The following is a 17,353-nucleotide window of genomic DNA, read 5'->3' as shown; positions in this document are numbered from 1 at the left end:
GACTCGTCCGTGGATAATCGTTTATTCGACGCGTTCTAAGAGCGTAGGGTACCGTCGGTGACAGCGGGTCAGCCGCAGTTTACGTCTCTGCATATCTTGTTTATTTAATATGGCGGTATCCTGTGCTCTTAGAACGTAATTAACGGCCGTTCGAGTGACCGAAATGTAGAATACCACCCTAATACTATAACCCTTTTTAACGTAACCTCTTTTTATGAGTATAATGGTAGGGCTTCTTCTTGTACGAGGCGAGACGACTGCAGGCCAGAGAAAATGGAGTCCTCGACAATTCTAGTCTTTGGAATCCAAATGTTGACAGTGGTTTTGGCATCTTGGTCGTGTCCGGGTTATGTAACCCGTACGTGGCAGCAATCCCTTTCTTGTCTCATACACGGGATTTGTGGGACAGCTAGCATTACGTAAAATAGACGTCCTTCCTTAATACAGTCAGTAAGGACTATACGAGTTGTTTCGGTACTCTGCACCTTTTTGTAAACTCCGCCATATTCAGAGCGCGCAGGTCGAAATAAGAAAATAGTATGGAATTCATGTGGAATTTTCTCGGGGAATGCTTTCGAGGCTTTTTCACTTAAGGGGACAAACTCCTTAGAATCTTTAAAACGTTAGGCGATGTTTGCCAATTTTTTAATAACATTAGACATCGATGAAATTTATCGCCATTTTAAATGAAATAGTACATGTTATTCCTTGTAGACTTCCCCGTCGGCAGCGTATAGTCTAACACTTTTTTTCTTTAATGTAGTCATTAAGAGTCGATAAAAAGTTACGAAAAAAAATTTTGTATGTTGAGATATTAAAAAATATATGTGCTAAGTGGTTTCAAGGTTTTATGTTATAAAAAATAATACCAAGGAGGGATTCTCATGTAACAACGTGAAATTTAAATGTTTTTCTTTTAACTTTTTTATACAGTACTAAAAGTTATATTGTTAAACCGTATGAAAAAATTTTTTTAGTCGAATTTATGTTATTTCTTATTAAATAATGATCTAGTCTTCCATGATGTAGCCATGGTTGGCGGACAGTGTAATATCTATGACAAAACAAAAAGTTTCTTAAACTTAGATAATTTAAGCTGGGATTGAACATATTTTAAAAAATTGACAAACTGAAGAAATTGTAGCATTTGTAAGCATATTTTGTATTTTTGGTATACTATTTCAGCTCAAAAGTATTATAAATGAAAAATAAAATTTAATTTCAGGTTCAATCCCTGAAAAATGTTGTAACGAAAATATAAGCTTTGTTTCAAGTCAACTAGTATATTTAAAGTATAATACGTTTAAAGTTTTCAGTAAGGTTTCAAGGACCTTACAGTTCAAAATTCGATGTTAAAATTTAGTACTTTTGATTTATGCATTTAAAAAATTGATTTTTTTACCCGCTTCACGAGAATCTTTCTTTAAATGGTGGTTTCCCCACCATTTTATTTGGAGAAATGACGTCGCAAAATTGCAACGTCACAGTACAAGCCAGCAATATTTAAGAATGACCTAAACACAATTCACACAGTGAATTGAGTATCATATAAGTCTGTAATAGTTATATAAACATTTGAAATTGTTTAATATAATCTTAAGATACATGTATGGAATGTCCAAGGTTTTTGTTTCTCTTTTGTTTAGCATGGAATGGGGATCCCATCGGTCGGAATTCTCCTTCACGAAGTGATCAAGTTAATGTACCATGCAAAAGTGAAGGATCCTATATTCTTTAGAATCGGTACCTGTGGTGGAATCGGCCTTGAAGGTGGTACCGTTGTAATTTCTGAAGAAGCAGTCGATGGAATGCAGAAGCCTTACTTAGAACTGGTAAGGCAATTTTATGGAATCTCTAGAATGTTTGTAGCAGGAGTAATCAACTGTAGTCATAACACGGATATTATAGTCTTTTTCGGAAAGCTCATGTATCTCAAAATATGTGACTGATGCAAACAACTTTTTTGAGTTTATAGTATTCAGACGTACATATAATAGGCTTATTTACGTGGCCTTGCAATTACCTTGTAAGTACCTTGCAAAACATCGCATAAAGATCACATTCAAGTTTCTACAAGTTGTACTAGTAGTATTTTCATTTTAAAGTATCAACTTCCACAAATGAGCTGTATAAAGTTATTAAAATCATCCTTGCGCTAATTTTAACCTAAATCAACCATTTAATAGATTAATAAGAGAGATCATTTTCTTTTCAAATGCCCCATTCTGTATACTATAACTTACACCTATTACAGTTTCAAGAGTGATTTCCACTAATGGAGGGTTTCATTCTCAGGCTTCGTGCCGCGTTCGAAGCAATGAACAAGTCACGGAGCGTGAACTTTCCGAATTCTGAAATAATTAATAAATGAATATTCTAATTCTAAAATAACTAAAATAAAAATTCTGGATACTTACATTTTGAAAATACTGCACTCCATTTGGTTTGTGAACACGAATTTTTGCATCACTAAAAAATTCTTTGTATAAGAATGCGCTACAATTAAGAATTAGAAAAAAAGAAATTTTGTTAATTATTCCGAATAGAGAAGCCTTCAATCACGATCCATCTAGCAAAGACCCTAAAGAGTTTAAATATTTTTATACTTTCGCTTACCTTACTTAAAAATATACAGAGTGTTCCAAAATTATCGTACAAGCGGAAAATGAGGGGTTCTGTGGTCATTAGAAATAACTTTTTCCTTAGCGAAAATGCAATCCGCGGATTTGTTTACGTGTTACTAACTAAAAACAGTAACTAATGAGAGACGAGCGCGCGAATTACAACGTGGTCGATCGGTCGACTGTTACGTGCTTCGACAGCGGAGCGTGACAAAAGAAGGGTGGCTCCGTGTTGCATTCGACTACTTTTTTACTACGTGACAGTGATAATTTAAAGAAAAACGCTATACATCCTCTTGTTTCAGAATGTCTGAAAAATATTTACTAATTTTTCAAATCCGAAATAATAAGTAGTTTAATAACCTTTTAATTTTCTGGTGTGCATGACACCTCATGTATATCGTACGAAATTTTTATGCGATATGTACAGTGAAGATTAACAATATGTAACACTGTCGAAGTACGTAAATGATATTTTAATTTAAATAATTCCATGTTCGAACAGAATTCAAGGAACGATTCGCAAAGCTATTTTATTAACACTTTGCCGGCCGCACTGTTTTTAAACATTTCTTCGCTTGGCGCCGGCACCACTAACTCTGTTACTTCGCTTGTCGCCGGCTGTTTTTGAGGTTATTGGGAGATGATAAATTTCAAGTTTTTCTAATCTCATCGGTAGTTCTCACGAGTTTTCAATCCGCCTCACCTATTTTTATGAAAATTCGAAATTGGAACGTCGGACAAGTCGTCCGCACATTCCTCGTAAATAACAGTGTCTTCTCCTTCGTCTGCCATGATAAATGGGTACAAGTACTCATAACAAAAAACACACGTGTGTGTGTGTGTGTGTGTGTGTGTGTGTGTGTGTGTGTGTGTGTGTGTGTGTGTGTGTGTGTGTGTGTGCTGACGTATGTAACTTATTCCACGTAAAGCTGTACGGCTTTATGCTAAAAATACTGTACCGAGACGGTACGGAACAAGAAGAGTGTTGTCGTCGGCCACTGGGCGATACCGTGCGCACGACACCATTGCAGTGTTGCCGGCCGCCGAGCGATACTTTGCGCGCGACACCACTGTGGTGTCGCCGGACGGCATAGTGTTAATACATAACTCCGTTAAAGAACGTAAAGGATCCGTTTGTTTGAGAAATGTGAAAAATATTATTAATAAGAGACTTATCCATTTATTTGTAAATCCACTTAGTACCATTAGTAAATATCCTTCAGATATTTGGAAATAAGTGTAGCGTTCGGTAATAATGAGTAGCGTTTTTCTTAAAATTATCGTTGTCACGTAGTAAAAAAAATTTGGAAGTTCACGCTCCACGACTTGTTCATTGATGCGAACGCTGCATGGAGCTCTCCTTCATCTGCCACTCTCCACGGTCGAAGCACGTTGCACCCGATCGATCGACCGCGTTGTAATTCGCGCCTTCGCCTCTCAATTGTCAGTGTTTTCCGTTATTAACTCGTAAACAAAGCCGCAGATTGCATTTTCGCAAAGGAAAAAGTTACTTCAAGTGATTTCAGGTTCCCCTTATTTTCGGCTGTTAACATAATTATGGAATACCCTGTATATGCATCTGGAGATCTGGATTCAGGATTCTGGACATTATGTAAAAATGTACATACCTATGAACTCAGACGTAGTCAAACTGTACTTAAAATTAAAATAATTCTTATTTATTCGAGGCTATTACTTGCAATACTATTATTTGAAAATACAAGTCGATAATATCCATGTAAAATAATAACTATAATGAATTATTTTATTTTTTCTGTTCAAATTTTGATAAAAATTGTCTATTAAAATAATACAATAATGTGAAGTTTTGGTTTGTAGGATATTCTCTTCTTTTTTATAAACTATTTTTTATAGTTTTGTAAATTGTTGTTTACATGTATTATTGTTATTTATTTTCGAATACATATAATGGAGTCCAATTTTATATAAAAGAGTGTAAACATTTTTTGATTATCGACTGTCTAAGATATGGAGAATGTGATTCACTATTGTCGATGTCATGGCATTTTAAACTTGTAAAACAACCACGTTAACGAATGCACGTAAAATGAACGAAGATAGTTTTGAACATGCAATGGCGGTCACATAATTCCCTTTGCATACCTGAGCACACCTACATGAGGACTTTATGTTCCGTCCTTCTATTTCTAAGTCCGTATATTGACCTTTGTTTTTTGGTATTCGCTTCCCATCCTGCGTCTAAAAGTCCAGTTTATGCTCAGACCTTCAGGTCCATGATATGTAGCAGTGGTAATTCCTGGCTCCCCGGTATCAATTTAGCATTTCTGAGATGATCTACGAATTGACGCCAAGCTACCAAAAGTTTATCACTCCACTGCAGACAGCACTGAGTTAGAAAATCCTTAAATCTTACACCACTAACACCGAACATTAAAGACTCAGCGACTGATAATGACATACAATGTAAACAGATGAAGAATCACGCACACGCGCGAATGAGAATCGAAGATTTTTCAATACACTTTTATAAACATATTAGAAATAAATTGAATATCTCTTCCTGATTAAATAAGTCCAATTGTATGTAGTAGGAGTATGTATTGTATAGTCTAATTGTATTGTATTTTTCGGAAAATTACGCTGCTTTTGATAAGCACTATGGAATTCCACCCCACATTGAACATCAAGCCTTTACAAGTCAGTCGAATCAGAAATGACCAAACAGAGTTGACCCTATCGATTTTCAAGAAAATCAAAATCGATTTAGGCTCTACACTACTGAAATGATTTTCAAGTCTGACGTCCTTGATTGACCCTCAATTACGACAGGCGAAACTAAATACATAGAAGGAACAATCCCACAAGCCTCGTGACACATCTACGTGCTTTTTCCATCCAAACCTCCGACATTTTTTTTAGATTCATGCCCCTCTTTTGAAAAATTTGAAAAAATTATGTTACTAACCATGATAAAAGGCAAAAACTGAGTAATTAACTATTCCGAACTTTAACCCGTGTAATTCTTAATATACGAATACCCGTGTATTTCTGTATTACGTGCGTATTTGTATTACATGCGTATTTTGTACTAAACGTATACATATTTTGTGTTATGCTTCTTCTTTGTGACAATATGCCCAGCAGTAGGGAAATTTCTGTGAAATCGAACATTTTTGGTTGATACGTATTGTTATGAAAAAATTACAATATTATTGAAGAAAATCCATATGATGTCGCGTTTGCACTCATTTTCATCGGGAGAAGCTTTTCAATTCATTCGTAATTTATGAAAGTATATTAAAAAATGTTAAAGTTTAAATCTTCGATCGTGCGCAATTCTCTATCTGCTTACATTGTATGCCGTTGAGTTGATGGGTCTTTGAAGCTTGGGGCCGGTGTTCACAGGAAGAGGAGCTACGTAAGGAATAACATAAAGCCTCTGTCTGATCGTAGTTCAGGATTACAGTAAATTCTTTCCAATTGTTCCTCAGCTTGTAAACAAAAATGGACAATTTGGGAAGAGCAGATACGATTATTCGAGTCGCGTGGCTCGTTTTTACAGTCGCCGATTATCTAGAATTATAAAAATAAGCCGTGAGGCTGAAATAATCGTATATCCTCTTCTCAAATTGTCCATTTTTGTTTACAAGCTGAGAGACAATTGGAGAGAATTTACTGCATAAAGTTCACCCGATAGACGGGCCACGCCGCTGTGCAAGATTATCTGCGCATGTGCCACCAACCTACCCCTTGCGTAACTCCTGTTCCTGTGACTGTGGTCTGGGCTTGAGGATTGGCATTACATTTACATTCGAGCTGACAAAAGTTATTCGAAGAGTTAGGATCGATGCACATCTACGTGCCAGGTTCGGGTCATGCTAGCAGCGTGCTCGATTGAGAGTGTTCACATTAGTATGGTGCCAGATAAATGAAGAATAGATAATAACGCAATGTTTAACTTCTTTATTTTTCACTATTTTTTAATGGGACTTTTTCCAATGCAATCGTGAGCTTTTTTTGATTAAAATAAGACCAAACACGATAAGATTATATTGATTTTTATTAGAAATATAAATATAATTTTCATATTGACATTAATTTAAATATTTTAGGAAACCAGTGAAACGTTATTCTAGACGAAATTTTTATTTTTATAGTTTATACACCCTCCGTATCGAAATGATTGTCTGATTTATAAATTTGCAACAAAATAACATGCGTCGTTGAATTATATAAAAATCAAAATGACCTTTTTTATATAAAAATATATACTTATTATACTCGTATAGCTATATCAGGTATATCGCCTAATCCGCTGGAAGAACGACAAGATAAAGTACCGGACAAAATTGAGTGGACACACTTCAAAACGCAGTATCTTTTTTCAAAACTGACTAAAGGACCACAATTTTTCTAAATAATAGTGGAACTAGTCTACAAGACAATGACTATAATGCTTTCCTTAAATTTTGCTATTACTTGAAGTGACAATAAAAAATAAAAAGCTCATGCTTTTTAACTTTTTTATCTGAGCTTATAAATGCGTTTTGTAGACCTTCTAACCGTAATGAAAATTTCATCGAAATCGGTTGACCTTAAAAGAAGTTGTAACCAATTAAAGATCAATCAATTAAAAACCCACCATCATTTTTAAAATTTCTAGTCGTTTAGTCCAAGTTTTAAAAGAGATACTGCATTTTGAGGAATGTCCACACAATTTTGTGTGCTACTGTATGTGTTGATAGCCGATTTTTCCATTTTCGTTATTGAATCTGACATTAAAATTTATATTTCATTGCAATATTGAAAACGTATTTTTTAAATGAATAACTGGGTATACATCATGTTCCGTGTTGAAAGCCGTAAAGAATCAGGAAATTCCCTTTCGACTCCATCTGTTCGTCAAACAATACTAATCCATATGTAGTATGCAGTTACTCTGAAAAGCCGTTATTTTCTTCAGAATTTAACATTTTATTGAATTATGACCCAAAGATGATTACCAGAAGTCGAGCCACCATCTAGCCTTCATAGATTAAGCCTATAGGGCTTAGCCTATAAGGCTTAGGCCTTCGAATAAAGATACAGATAAAAGATTAAAATTTCATTAAATGCTACAAGTAAATACGTTTCGAATAAGAAAAGTATCTCCATTCGAATAAAGATACTGTTTTTAGTCAAACTTTCCAACTTCGAATGACGAATTAAAATGTGCTGGAAGTATAATACATTTCATATGTCTCTTTTATTATTTAAATTTCCCTTTTCTATGAAAAGTTGCAAAAATTATAGAATATACATAGTCAGAGTAGGAAAAGTGTAAGAGGTTAAGCCGTTTATTTGATGTCTCTATTATTCCTGACAAATCTAAGCGATCTCCGACCGTGGCTTTGATAAACCCGAATTCTTCGTCGCTGCGGTGACTTCACAGGTTCTTACAATGTAAATCCTAAAATCAAAGGTCTGCTGCTGACACTTGACACTCGATCAATGCTGCACTCGACGCATATAATGTTTACATATGTAAGTGATACAAATAAGGTATACATATAATGAAAAAGGCAGTATATCTAACCATAAGAAAATGGTCGTCCTTGTGCAACAAGTAGAAAACACGATAGAAAATTACATGCAATTGTTAAAAATATGAAGCGAGCAACATTAAAAAGGTGTACTTCCGAATTGCCCCTGTTGCCGATCTACATGAAATTTGGAGGTCTAAGGGAGGATTGGAAGTTGACTCTACATATGAAGTTTTAACTTCGACAAAATTGTCGAATTTAAAGAACGCATCAATATGCGTTCGGAAGGTAGAGAATTTACTGGAGCCAGCGGATTGCGCCGCCGAAATGACGTTATAAACGTAGGTTCTCCGTTCTCTCCAGCTACGGTATGCAAGTGTTGGTGCGATAGCAGCAGGGCACGGAGAGGGAGTGACTCCCACTCCCAATTTTTGGTTAATATCTCAAAAACTAATAAAACCCGAAGTTAAAATTTTATATTTGGCACCCATACACCTCTCCCACCTTCCCTCAAAAGCTGGTACTGATTAGCCAGAGGGGCCTTTCGGAAGAATATCCTATAAAAACAAATAAATGAACAGTGGATCTCGAGTGTCTGTGACCGTGTTGTCAGAAATCGATTAAGTGAAATGGGCTTCTTATTTCGAAAGGCAAAAACATAATCATTACTTACAAAAGGACACAGGAAGGAAGTGTAAGGAACACGCAAATTGGACTGTGGAGGACTGATGCAAAGTAATATTTAGCGACCAGTATCTTGTTTGTCTTGGAGAGAGCAGGGGATGAGGAAGGAAAATTTATTTGGCGGAGATCTAACGGAAAATTTAATGAAGATTACATGAATTGCAAACAAAAATATCCGAAATCTTATATGATACGGACGGACGTGAATGCAGAAACATATATATATATTAATATTTTAGAAGATTTCTTAATTCCAAGTATGGAGGAGTGGTTTGGAGATTCTTTAGATTTCATTTTTCACACACACACACACACACACACACACACACACACACACACACACACACACACACACACAAAATGACAACTTTCTGTCTCTGCAGTAAATTAGTAAAAGACTATTTAGAGCAAAATTATATTTGTTACGAGTCAAGGACCAGGCAGCTTTGCGTGACTGGAGGTTGGATGCGATTTTGGAGTTTTGATAAGGGAAAATTGCGTGGACTAGCCGATGCTTCTTTCATCACCGGATTGTCACTAGGTATGAGAGGAAATTGCGTGGACCAGCTAAAGCTTCTTTCATCAACGGGTCGCCACTAGGTGATTAGGATGTGTTTCGTGGAAATTGGAGTTTGGGTGCATTGTAACTTTTACAAAGAAGAACTGAAGATATAATAGAGTATCGAGCGGTCATATTACGAGCTCTTTGGTCTAGTACAATTGTGTACGTGTGTACGTATCACGGATTCTAGATAGCACTGAGCCAGGCGGGGGCTTATAACCTTGTAACGATGTACGTACTCGGTTGAAATACTCGAAAGAGAATCAGTCGATCTTGCTAACGTTTCTTCGTCGGTAGTTGACTTGAAACTAGCCCGCTTTTTGGTCGCATTTGGGCCCTTTATACACCGTTTTACTTGAAAAATGGTAGTGGGGGTGCCTTCAAGGTTACTTGACTCGCGGTATACAGAGCAAACCCCGGCTGGCTGGCGTCAGCCTGGCGTATGCCTTCAGGAAGAAGTAAAAAAAAAACACATCGAAGCATTTTCCGTACGTTACATATTAAAATATTGAAATGGCCTGCAAACAGTTCCGATTTAAAGCTAAACGAGAACATGTGGGCAAAATTGAAAAAATTGATTCACGAGAAACTAAAGAGAAACTTCGACATGCGATAAAATTGTTGTGGAATGAAATTTCGCCTAGGGATTGTGAAAACTTAGCAATGTCAATGACCCAACGCATTAAAAGTGTCATTCGAGCACGTTGTAATGGAACAAAATATTAATAACTCAATGACCGGAAACTTTTTTCCAACATTTGTACTGATCGGAAACTTCTTCCATATAATATTTTGTTTTCTTTGTTTTCTTTTTATAATAAATGGAATGTTGTGTTATGTTGTATTTATTTACTCCTTTATAGATTCCATCTACGTCCCCCATTCGTCTTACCTGCAGATAAGAACATTTTATAACCCAAAATACGAATATTCTTTCTAAATTGTATATATTACTGTATATGATCGGAAGCTCTTTTTGCCAGGGGTTGTTTCTTCTTCTTAACAATTGTTGCATTAACAACGACTATATACATATATCACTTGGTATATCCAAATTCTGAAAATGACAGATGAACGTATATACATTTCATTTATATCATTTTGCTACTTGGAATGATATCATATTGCAGATCATTGTATTCGTTTCAACAAACGCTGTTATATTATGGATAAATAAATACAGGGTCCCATTTAAAAATATTAATTTGACTTCAATATCTCCCCCACCACTACACCTGTAGGAATATCGTTTATATCATCTAATGTTTTCCTCCACACTAAACAACTCTTAATGGAACATATTTTTGATAACTTTAATCCTCCGCGAAATATTCCACTGAGTCGAGTTAAACGGATCACCCAGTTTATAAGGTGTTCCAAAAATGTCTGGCAACTCGGAAATGGGGGGTACCTGAGGTCATTTGCAGTAACTTTTTCCCTAGCGAAAATGCAATTTGCGGCTTTGTTTATAAGTTATTAATGAAAGGCAGTTTTAGGCTCATAACACGTATACGTGCTAGGCTTCCATTTGATTTACAGTGGAGTGTTCACACTACGCGCGCTGTGCTCGCGGCGTGTCAGACCGCTCGGCTCCGTCCAAATGTGTTCACACTTGCAGGCAGACCCGGGCTAGCCTTTCTTCGCCCGCGAGTCACATTGTACCATTAAACAAAGCGAAACAGAACTACGGAACTGGTACGATGTGGACAGAGTGCGCAATCTTTCGTTCTAGGGTTGCAGGCAATAAATCCGGAGAAGCATTTCGACTTGACAAAACATGCAAAAAAGGAATCTATGAAGGCTAGATGGTGACTCGACTTTTGATGACCATCTGTGGGTCATAATAATAAAAATATAATAATAAAATAAAATGTTAAATTCTGAAGAAAATAACTGCTTTTCTGAAAAATTGATTGGTATTGTTTGACGAACAGATGGGGTCGGAAAGGAATCAATATAATCTTACAGAAATTATATCGTGTTTGGTCTTATTTTAATCGGAGAATGCTCACGATTGCATTGGAAAAAGTCCCATTACGAAATAATCGAAAGTAAAGAAGTTACACATTGCGTAATTATCTGTCCTTCATTTGCTGTCCTTTTCTACGTTCGGAGAAGATAAAGTCGAACTCTGAATCTCGGTCTAAGACACTTCAGCCCCGAGGTCATCGGTCCTGCCTGGCATCATGCTCGTACGTCTAATGTGAACACTCTGAATCGAGCATGCTGCTAGCACGACCCGAACTTAGCATGTACATATGTCACGAGCCTTAAGGTACATTTTCTGTTTCTAATAATATCTTCAGTACATGAGTTTATTAAAATTAGCAAACAATATTCAAGTACAATGATTAATGGAGAATTTAATTTCACAGTCTGTATTAGGGAAGATGGTACGAAGACCAGCAAAACTAGACCGACAATTGGCTCGTGAACTGAAGGCGCTTGCGCATCGTGAAGACCCTTACGAGACTGTAGTCGGTAAAACCATGTGCACTTACGACTTTTATGAAGGACAAGGTCGACTGGATGGCGCATTTTGTGATTTCACGGAAAACGACAAAATGGATTACTTAAGCAAACTGCATAAAGCCGGTGTAGTAAATATAGAGATGGAGAGTCTTTCCTTCGCAGCTCTCACGCATCATGCTGGTATCAAGTCTGCTGTGGTTTGCGTGACGTTACTCGACCGTCTAAAAGGCGACCAGGTATATATGTATTCTAAACATTATACGTATAATATAACAGATTTTTAAATAACAGAGAACGTGATAATTTTAAGAAATCTCGCATTACATTTCATAAGAGTGTTTTTTTATAAGGATATAAAAATAAGTCAAAGAAATTAAGAATTCGATTTTTTGGTAAATATGACATTTAGAGGATCCTAAATATCCAACTTAATATTTGTTATTAAGGACTCCTTTGTGAGTGATATTTAAAAGATTTTAGGATAATTATTTAGAATAGGGAGGTAGGCATGTGATGTTCACCTAACCCAGGCCTATTACATAACCTAATTAAAATAATTCTCGGATAATTCATAATGATTTGTTTCATTTATCCTGCAAACCAAGGCTGTGTGACGTTAAAATGTATAGGAAAAAGTTGTTTAGAATGATAACTTCAATAATATTTGCAACTACAGTAAATTCGCTCTAATTGACGTTCAGATTGTGCACAAAAATGAAAAAAATTGGGAAAATTTGAGCCTTGCAGCTCGTTTTTATAGTAGTTGACAATCGGCGACTATAAAAACGAGTAGCGAGACTCGAATAATTGTATCTGCTCTTCCCAAATTGTCCATTTTTGTTTACAAGCTGAGTGTCAATTAAGGAGAATTTACTGTACTTTAAATAATTACCGATTATAGATGCCGCTCGTTTTCCATTAAAAAGTTACTTCAAAAATATACTAACGTTACTACTAGGATTGCGCGATATCCGAAATTTCGGATACCCGAATCATGAGTTGAGTTTGTCATTGACCGGTTCGGGTGTGGTCGGGACATGAAACTTTTGGGTACTCGAAGTTATGTCGGGTTCCGAAAACTTTCGGATATTTGAAATCCCCAAATGGGATCAGGGTGGCACATTTAAACATTTAATTCGCTTTTCCTGATTGTATGTAGTCTACCTCAAATACACAATAAATATAATATACAGGGTGTCCAAAAATGAGCGTATTTTCGCGAAATAAGGGATTTCTGAGGTCATTTGAAGCAATTTTTTCCTTAGCGAAAACGTAATCCGCGGCTTTGTTTACGAGCTATTAACAAAAAATAGTGACCAATGCAAGGCGAGCACGGGATCTTCGAGAGCCAGCTGCACGTGCCTTTGGCAGAAAGTCGTCTTTCGCGACGGATTTAGGCCGCGTTTGTAGTAATGAACAAGTCACGGAGCGTGAACTTTCCGAATTTTTTTTATTACGTAAGAGTGATATTTTTAAGAACGCTATTCACTTTTATTTTAGAACGTTTGAAGAATATTTACTAATTTTTCGAAACCGAAATAGTAAGTAGTTTAACCGTGACAACCGTTTTAATTATTAATTGAGCCGATTACAGAAGATTAACAATAAGAAATTCCGTCAAAAGATATTCTTGTTTCAATAATTTCGTATTCAAACCGAATTCAACGAACGAATCGCAAAGCTAATTTAATAATACATGAGGGATATGTTTATTTAAGAATTGTGAAGAATATCATTAATAGTAAACTTACCCATTTCGATGAGGATGCATTTGCTGCCGTCTGCTTCCACCTCCTCGAAGATTGCTTCCTCCGCTTCTAATGTTCGTGCGGAACGCATCCGTCTGGTTTCGTTGTCGCCGCAGTCCCCAACTCCCTCGTGATTAAAATTATATTGCTATTTTCTCACATATCGAATTGTTTGGATTTTCGGAGATTCTTCCCTTTACCTCCGCACACACTGTTTCGTTCACATCTTCGCCGCACTCCACGAAAACCGAAAAGATACAATGCTGTTTGCGAGGAATATATTGCGATATTGACTCGAGGAAAACTGAAGAATTACTAAAAATCCCAATTATGCTCCTGGAAACCTAGTTAAAGAATTTTATGATTTTTTACCTGAAGATGTGTATACCGTGCCGCGAAATTCATCGTTCGTGGCCAGTACTTCTGAGAGGTACTAGGGGCTAGGTACAGGTACCGACCTCGAACGGTGAATTTTGCTGCTCGGTAATCGATTGAAATGTTTGAAAGAGAAAACAGACTCAATATCACTAACGTTTCTCCGTCAGAAGTTGCCTTGAAACTAGCCCGCTCCGATTCCAGAAAGTTCTTTATCGTATCCCTTCGAAGGTACTTAACTCGAGATATACAAAACAAATCCGGCCGGCTGGCGCCAGCGTGGCATACGCTTTCAGGAAGTAAGATAAATACACGTCGGAGAATTTTCCGTACGTTACACTTCCTCCTTTAGATGAAACATCATTTACATGATGCTTTTACTTCTTTCTGAGGGAGTACGCCTTACACGGATTTCTGGAACAGAGTACAAATTATTGCAAGCGCGTACGCGCACGCGCGCGCGTGTGTATAGTATCTTTATTTTGTTCCTATCTTATTCTTATCTAGAGATTATTACATTTAAAATAACGCGTCCAGTTTCCTCAGAATTCTCCTGTATTTCTTCTCTAAACGGGCTCCCGGCATTCAGTTCGTAATGTTATCATCTGTGATTTCTTCTAGGTTGAAATCCCAGACGTTTAGTTCCACTGCCGATCCAACCCTTTTCTTTGATTCCACTTCCTCCGGAATAATTTGGGTTCCTTTGTGTTTGGTAGTTTTCCGCCTGGTCTGAATAGTTTGATATATACAGGATTTTCCTTCTCCAGCCTCGAAATGTTTTGAAAGATAAATCCTTCTTCCAGATTCTTGCTCCCAAATCCAAGTTCCACATCCTCCAGTATGGACAGGAACTCTCGCGGATCTCTGTTTGCGTCGATGCTTCAGCGAACACTTTGGTTACAGACATGCAGGAGGATCACGGAAGTACTGGTCTTTTATGTGGGGACAGACCCCCTCCATCAGGGCTATTTTGCATTAGTTTAGACGATGCCCATAGTATGGTTAGCGTAGATCCTTTTCTCCAAGGACGGAGTAAGCGGTAGTCTGAGTTCGAGGGCCTCGTTGAGTTTTTCCGTGAGGATTGGGGTTGCGTTTTCTTTGGTTCGGCCGCTTTAAAAGGAAAATGGTTTTATCTTGTAAATTCCAAACACTGTGCCTCCCACTAAGAGAAGCGTTAGACTTCCGCCAGAAATTAATCCGACATGAGTATGCCTCAAATTGTTCTTCTTCCTGAATTTTTTTGGGTTTCCTTCTCAAGATTTGTTAAAGAAGTAACACGGTTGGATTGCAGTCACATATCCATTTTCTGTGCTACCTTGGTTATGTGTGCCATTTCTTGAAGAATACTCATGTGAGGTGCGCCAAAATCTGGTGATAGTTAGGTTAAGTTGAGGTCATAGTCTTGAGGTCATAGTGTTGATTCCCTGTACCTGGGTGGAGTCCGTAGTAGCCATGCAATCTGCTCTTAGACGAATTAATCCCGCATTGTGGATGTAATCTGTACCTACAGAACGCCCATGGCAAAAAAACTGGACCTTCCTCTCAGTCTTTGTTTAGTATAACCAGGTCAGCTTCGACTCCAGTGGTTCCCATACTTCGTCAGGAAGCATGAGACTTGGACGTCGCAACAAGTGTTCCACATTTTTTGGTTGGAGTTTTTAAATAAATCCAGTTCACAAGTTAAATTTGCGGAGCTTTTATATAAAGGTAGAAGTGCCCGACAATAGAACGTTACCTGATTTGGTCCGAATTTTTGAACACATGGGCTGGGATGAATTTTATATACAGGGTGTCCCAAAAATGTCTCCCATTACAGAAATGTGGGGTAGATGAAGTCGATCTAAGTAACACTTTTCTTTGTGAAAATGCAATCCGCGGCTTTGTTTACGAGTTATTAACGAAAAACACTGACCAATGAGAGGTGATGGCGCGAATCACTGCATGGTCGATCAATCGAGCGCCACGTGCTCCTATCACTGAGTTTGACAGCTGAAGGGGGACTCTGGGCCGCGTTTGAATCAATGAACAAGTGTCATGCACACCAAAAAATTAAAACGGTTGCACGGTTAAACTACTTATTATTTCGAGTCCGAAAAATTGGTAAATATTCTTCAGACATTCTGAAATAAGGATGAACAGCGTTTTTCTTAAAATGATCATTGTCACGTGGTAAAAAAAATATCGAAAGTTCATGCTCCGTGACAAACTCAGTGGTAGAAGCACGTGGCGCTCGATCCATCGACTATGTTGTGGTTCGCGTCATCTGCTCTCATTGGTCAGTATTTTTCGTTAATAACTTGTGAACAAAAGCCGCAAATTGCATTTTCTCAAGGAAAAAGTTACTTAGAATGACCTCAGCTACCCCTCATTTCCGTAATGCGAGACGTTTTTGGAACAGCCTAGATATTGAAGGTTTCTTGGTCTAACAGTAGTAGAGTTAATTGGAACAGCATCCGTTTTTCTGAATATTGCGAAAATAGTTCGCCAGGTGTCAAAATATTTCCTGTCTAGTGAAGAGAATAGCGACCACTATTACAATCAAGTGCCTCTGGTATTTGTCGAGAGCTTGCATACAACTTCTTATCAAAAATTCTACCGGGATCTTCGAACGGCTTTCTGGGTTTCTTGAAGCGATTCGGCTATTGTCTTGGATTTCTCGGAAAGGAGTCGAATTTGCGTTGTTAAATTCTGCATTTGAATATGGATGTCCCTGTATTCGGAACGCACGTTTTGAGTTTGGTTGACAATGATTTTTACCAATTTCGTAGCGTGGGAATATAATTTATCTAGTGGTTCGTAATATTGGGCGTCGTCTTCTTCGGTGAGCATCCCGAATAATACTTTGCTGATGGTTCCAATGAAAGATAATGGTGCGCTTTTTGGTATCCAGATTTTCCTTGGTTGTCCGAGTTTATGTTCTTCGATCATTCCTTGCATCATGGCCCTGTATTTTTTACTATACTTCAGTTTCCTTAAGATGACTGGTACGAATTCTTCTATTGGATAAGGGGTCAGTCCTCGCTGGGAGCAAAGGTCTTCTGCTTTTTTTGATTGTTTAAGGACCGCCGGTTCCTCCTGCAATTAAGTGGCTAATTCGGGAGAGGTAACCAGTTTCCATTGAGATTGTAAAGCTTCAGAGGTTGGAGTTTTTCATAGCATAAGTCAGTGTTGTATTTTATTGGGGTAATAGTGTAATCCACCAAGGCCCTTTTGCCTTGTTTCAGGAATATTATGAGTAGAATTATCCAGAAAATTTTTGTCACTCCTGTGAACATAACGGGTGAAAGTTACTGGTCCTAGTTGTCCTAATTACGTACTACTTCCTATAACTACTTATAATTATGGCTTATGTATATATTTTTTTTGGCTGGTAAATGTAGGTGT

General features: G+C 37.3%; 1 protein-coding gene across 5 annotated transcripts in view; it reads left to right on the top strand.

The window, feature by feature from the left end:
* The window catches only part of LOC117226369 (uridine phosphorylase 1), a 202,688-nt gene that overhangs the window by 158,957 nt on the left and 26,378 nt on the right, over positions 1 to 17,353 (top strand). For 4 of the 5 annotated variants that reach the window (XM_076523694.1, XM_076523692.1, XM_076523693.1 and 1 more), the window contains exons 4-5: positions 1,647 to 1,832; positions 11,750 to 12,082. In XM_076523694.1, coding sequence (XP_076379809.1) covers positions 1,647 to 1,832; positions 11,750 to 12,082 — 519 coding nt within the window. The remainder of the gene's footprint in view (positions 1 to 1,646; positions 1,833 to 11,749; positions 12,083 to 17,353) is intronic. The other variant, XM_076523695.1, reaches the window with a different exon arrangement.

This window comes from Megalopta genalis, chromosome 7 (genome assembly GCF_051020955.1).
Source record: "Megalopta genalis isolate 19385.01 chromosome 7, iyMegGena1_principal, whole genome shotgun sequence".
NCBI classification, from domain to species: domain Eukaryota; kingdom Metazoa; phylum Arthropoda; class Insecta; order Hymenoptera; family Halictidae; genus Megalopta; species Megalopta genalis.
This window is presented reverse-complemented; position numbering and strand designations above follow the sequence as displayed.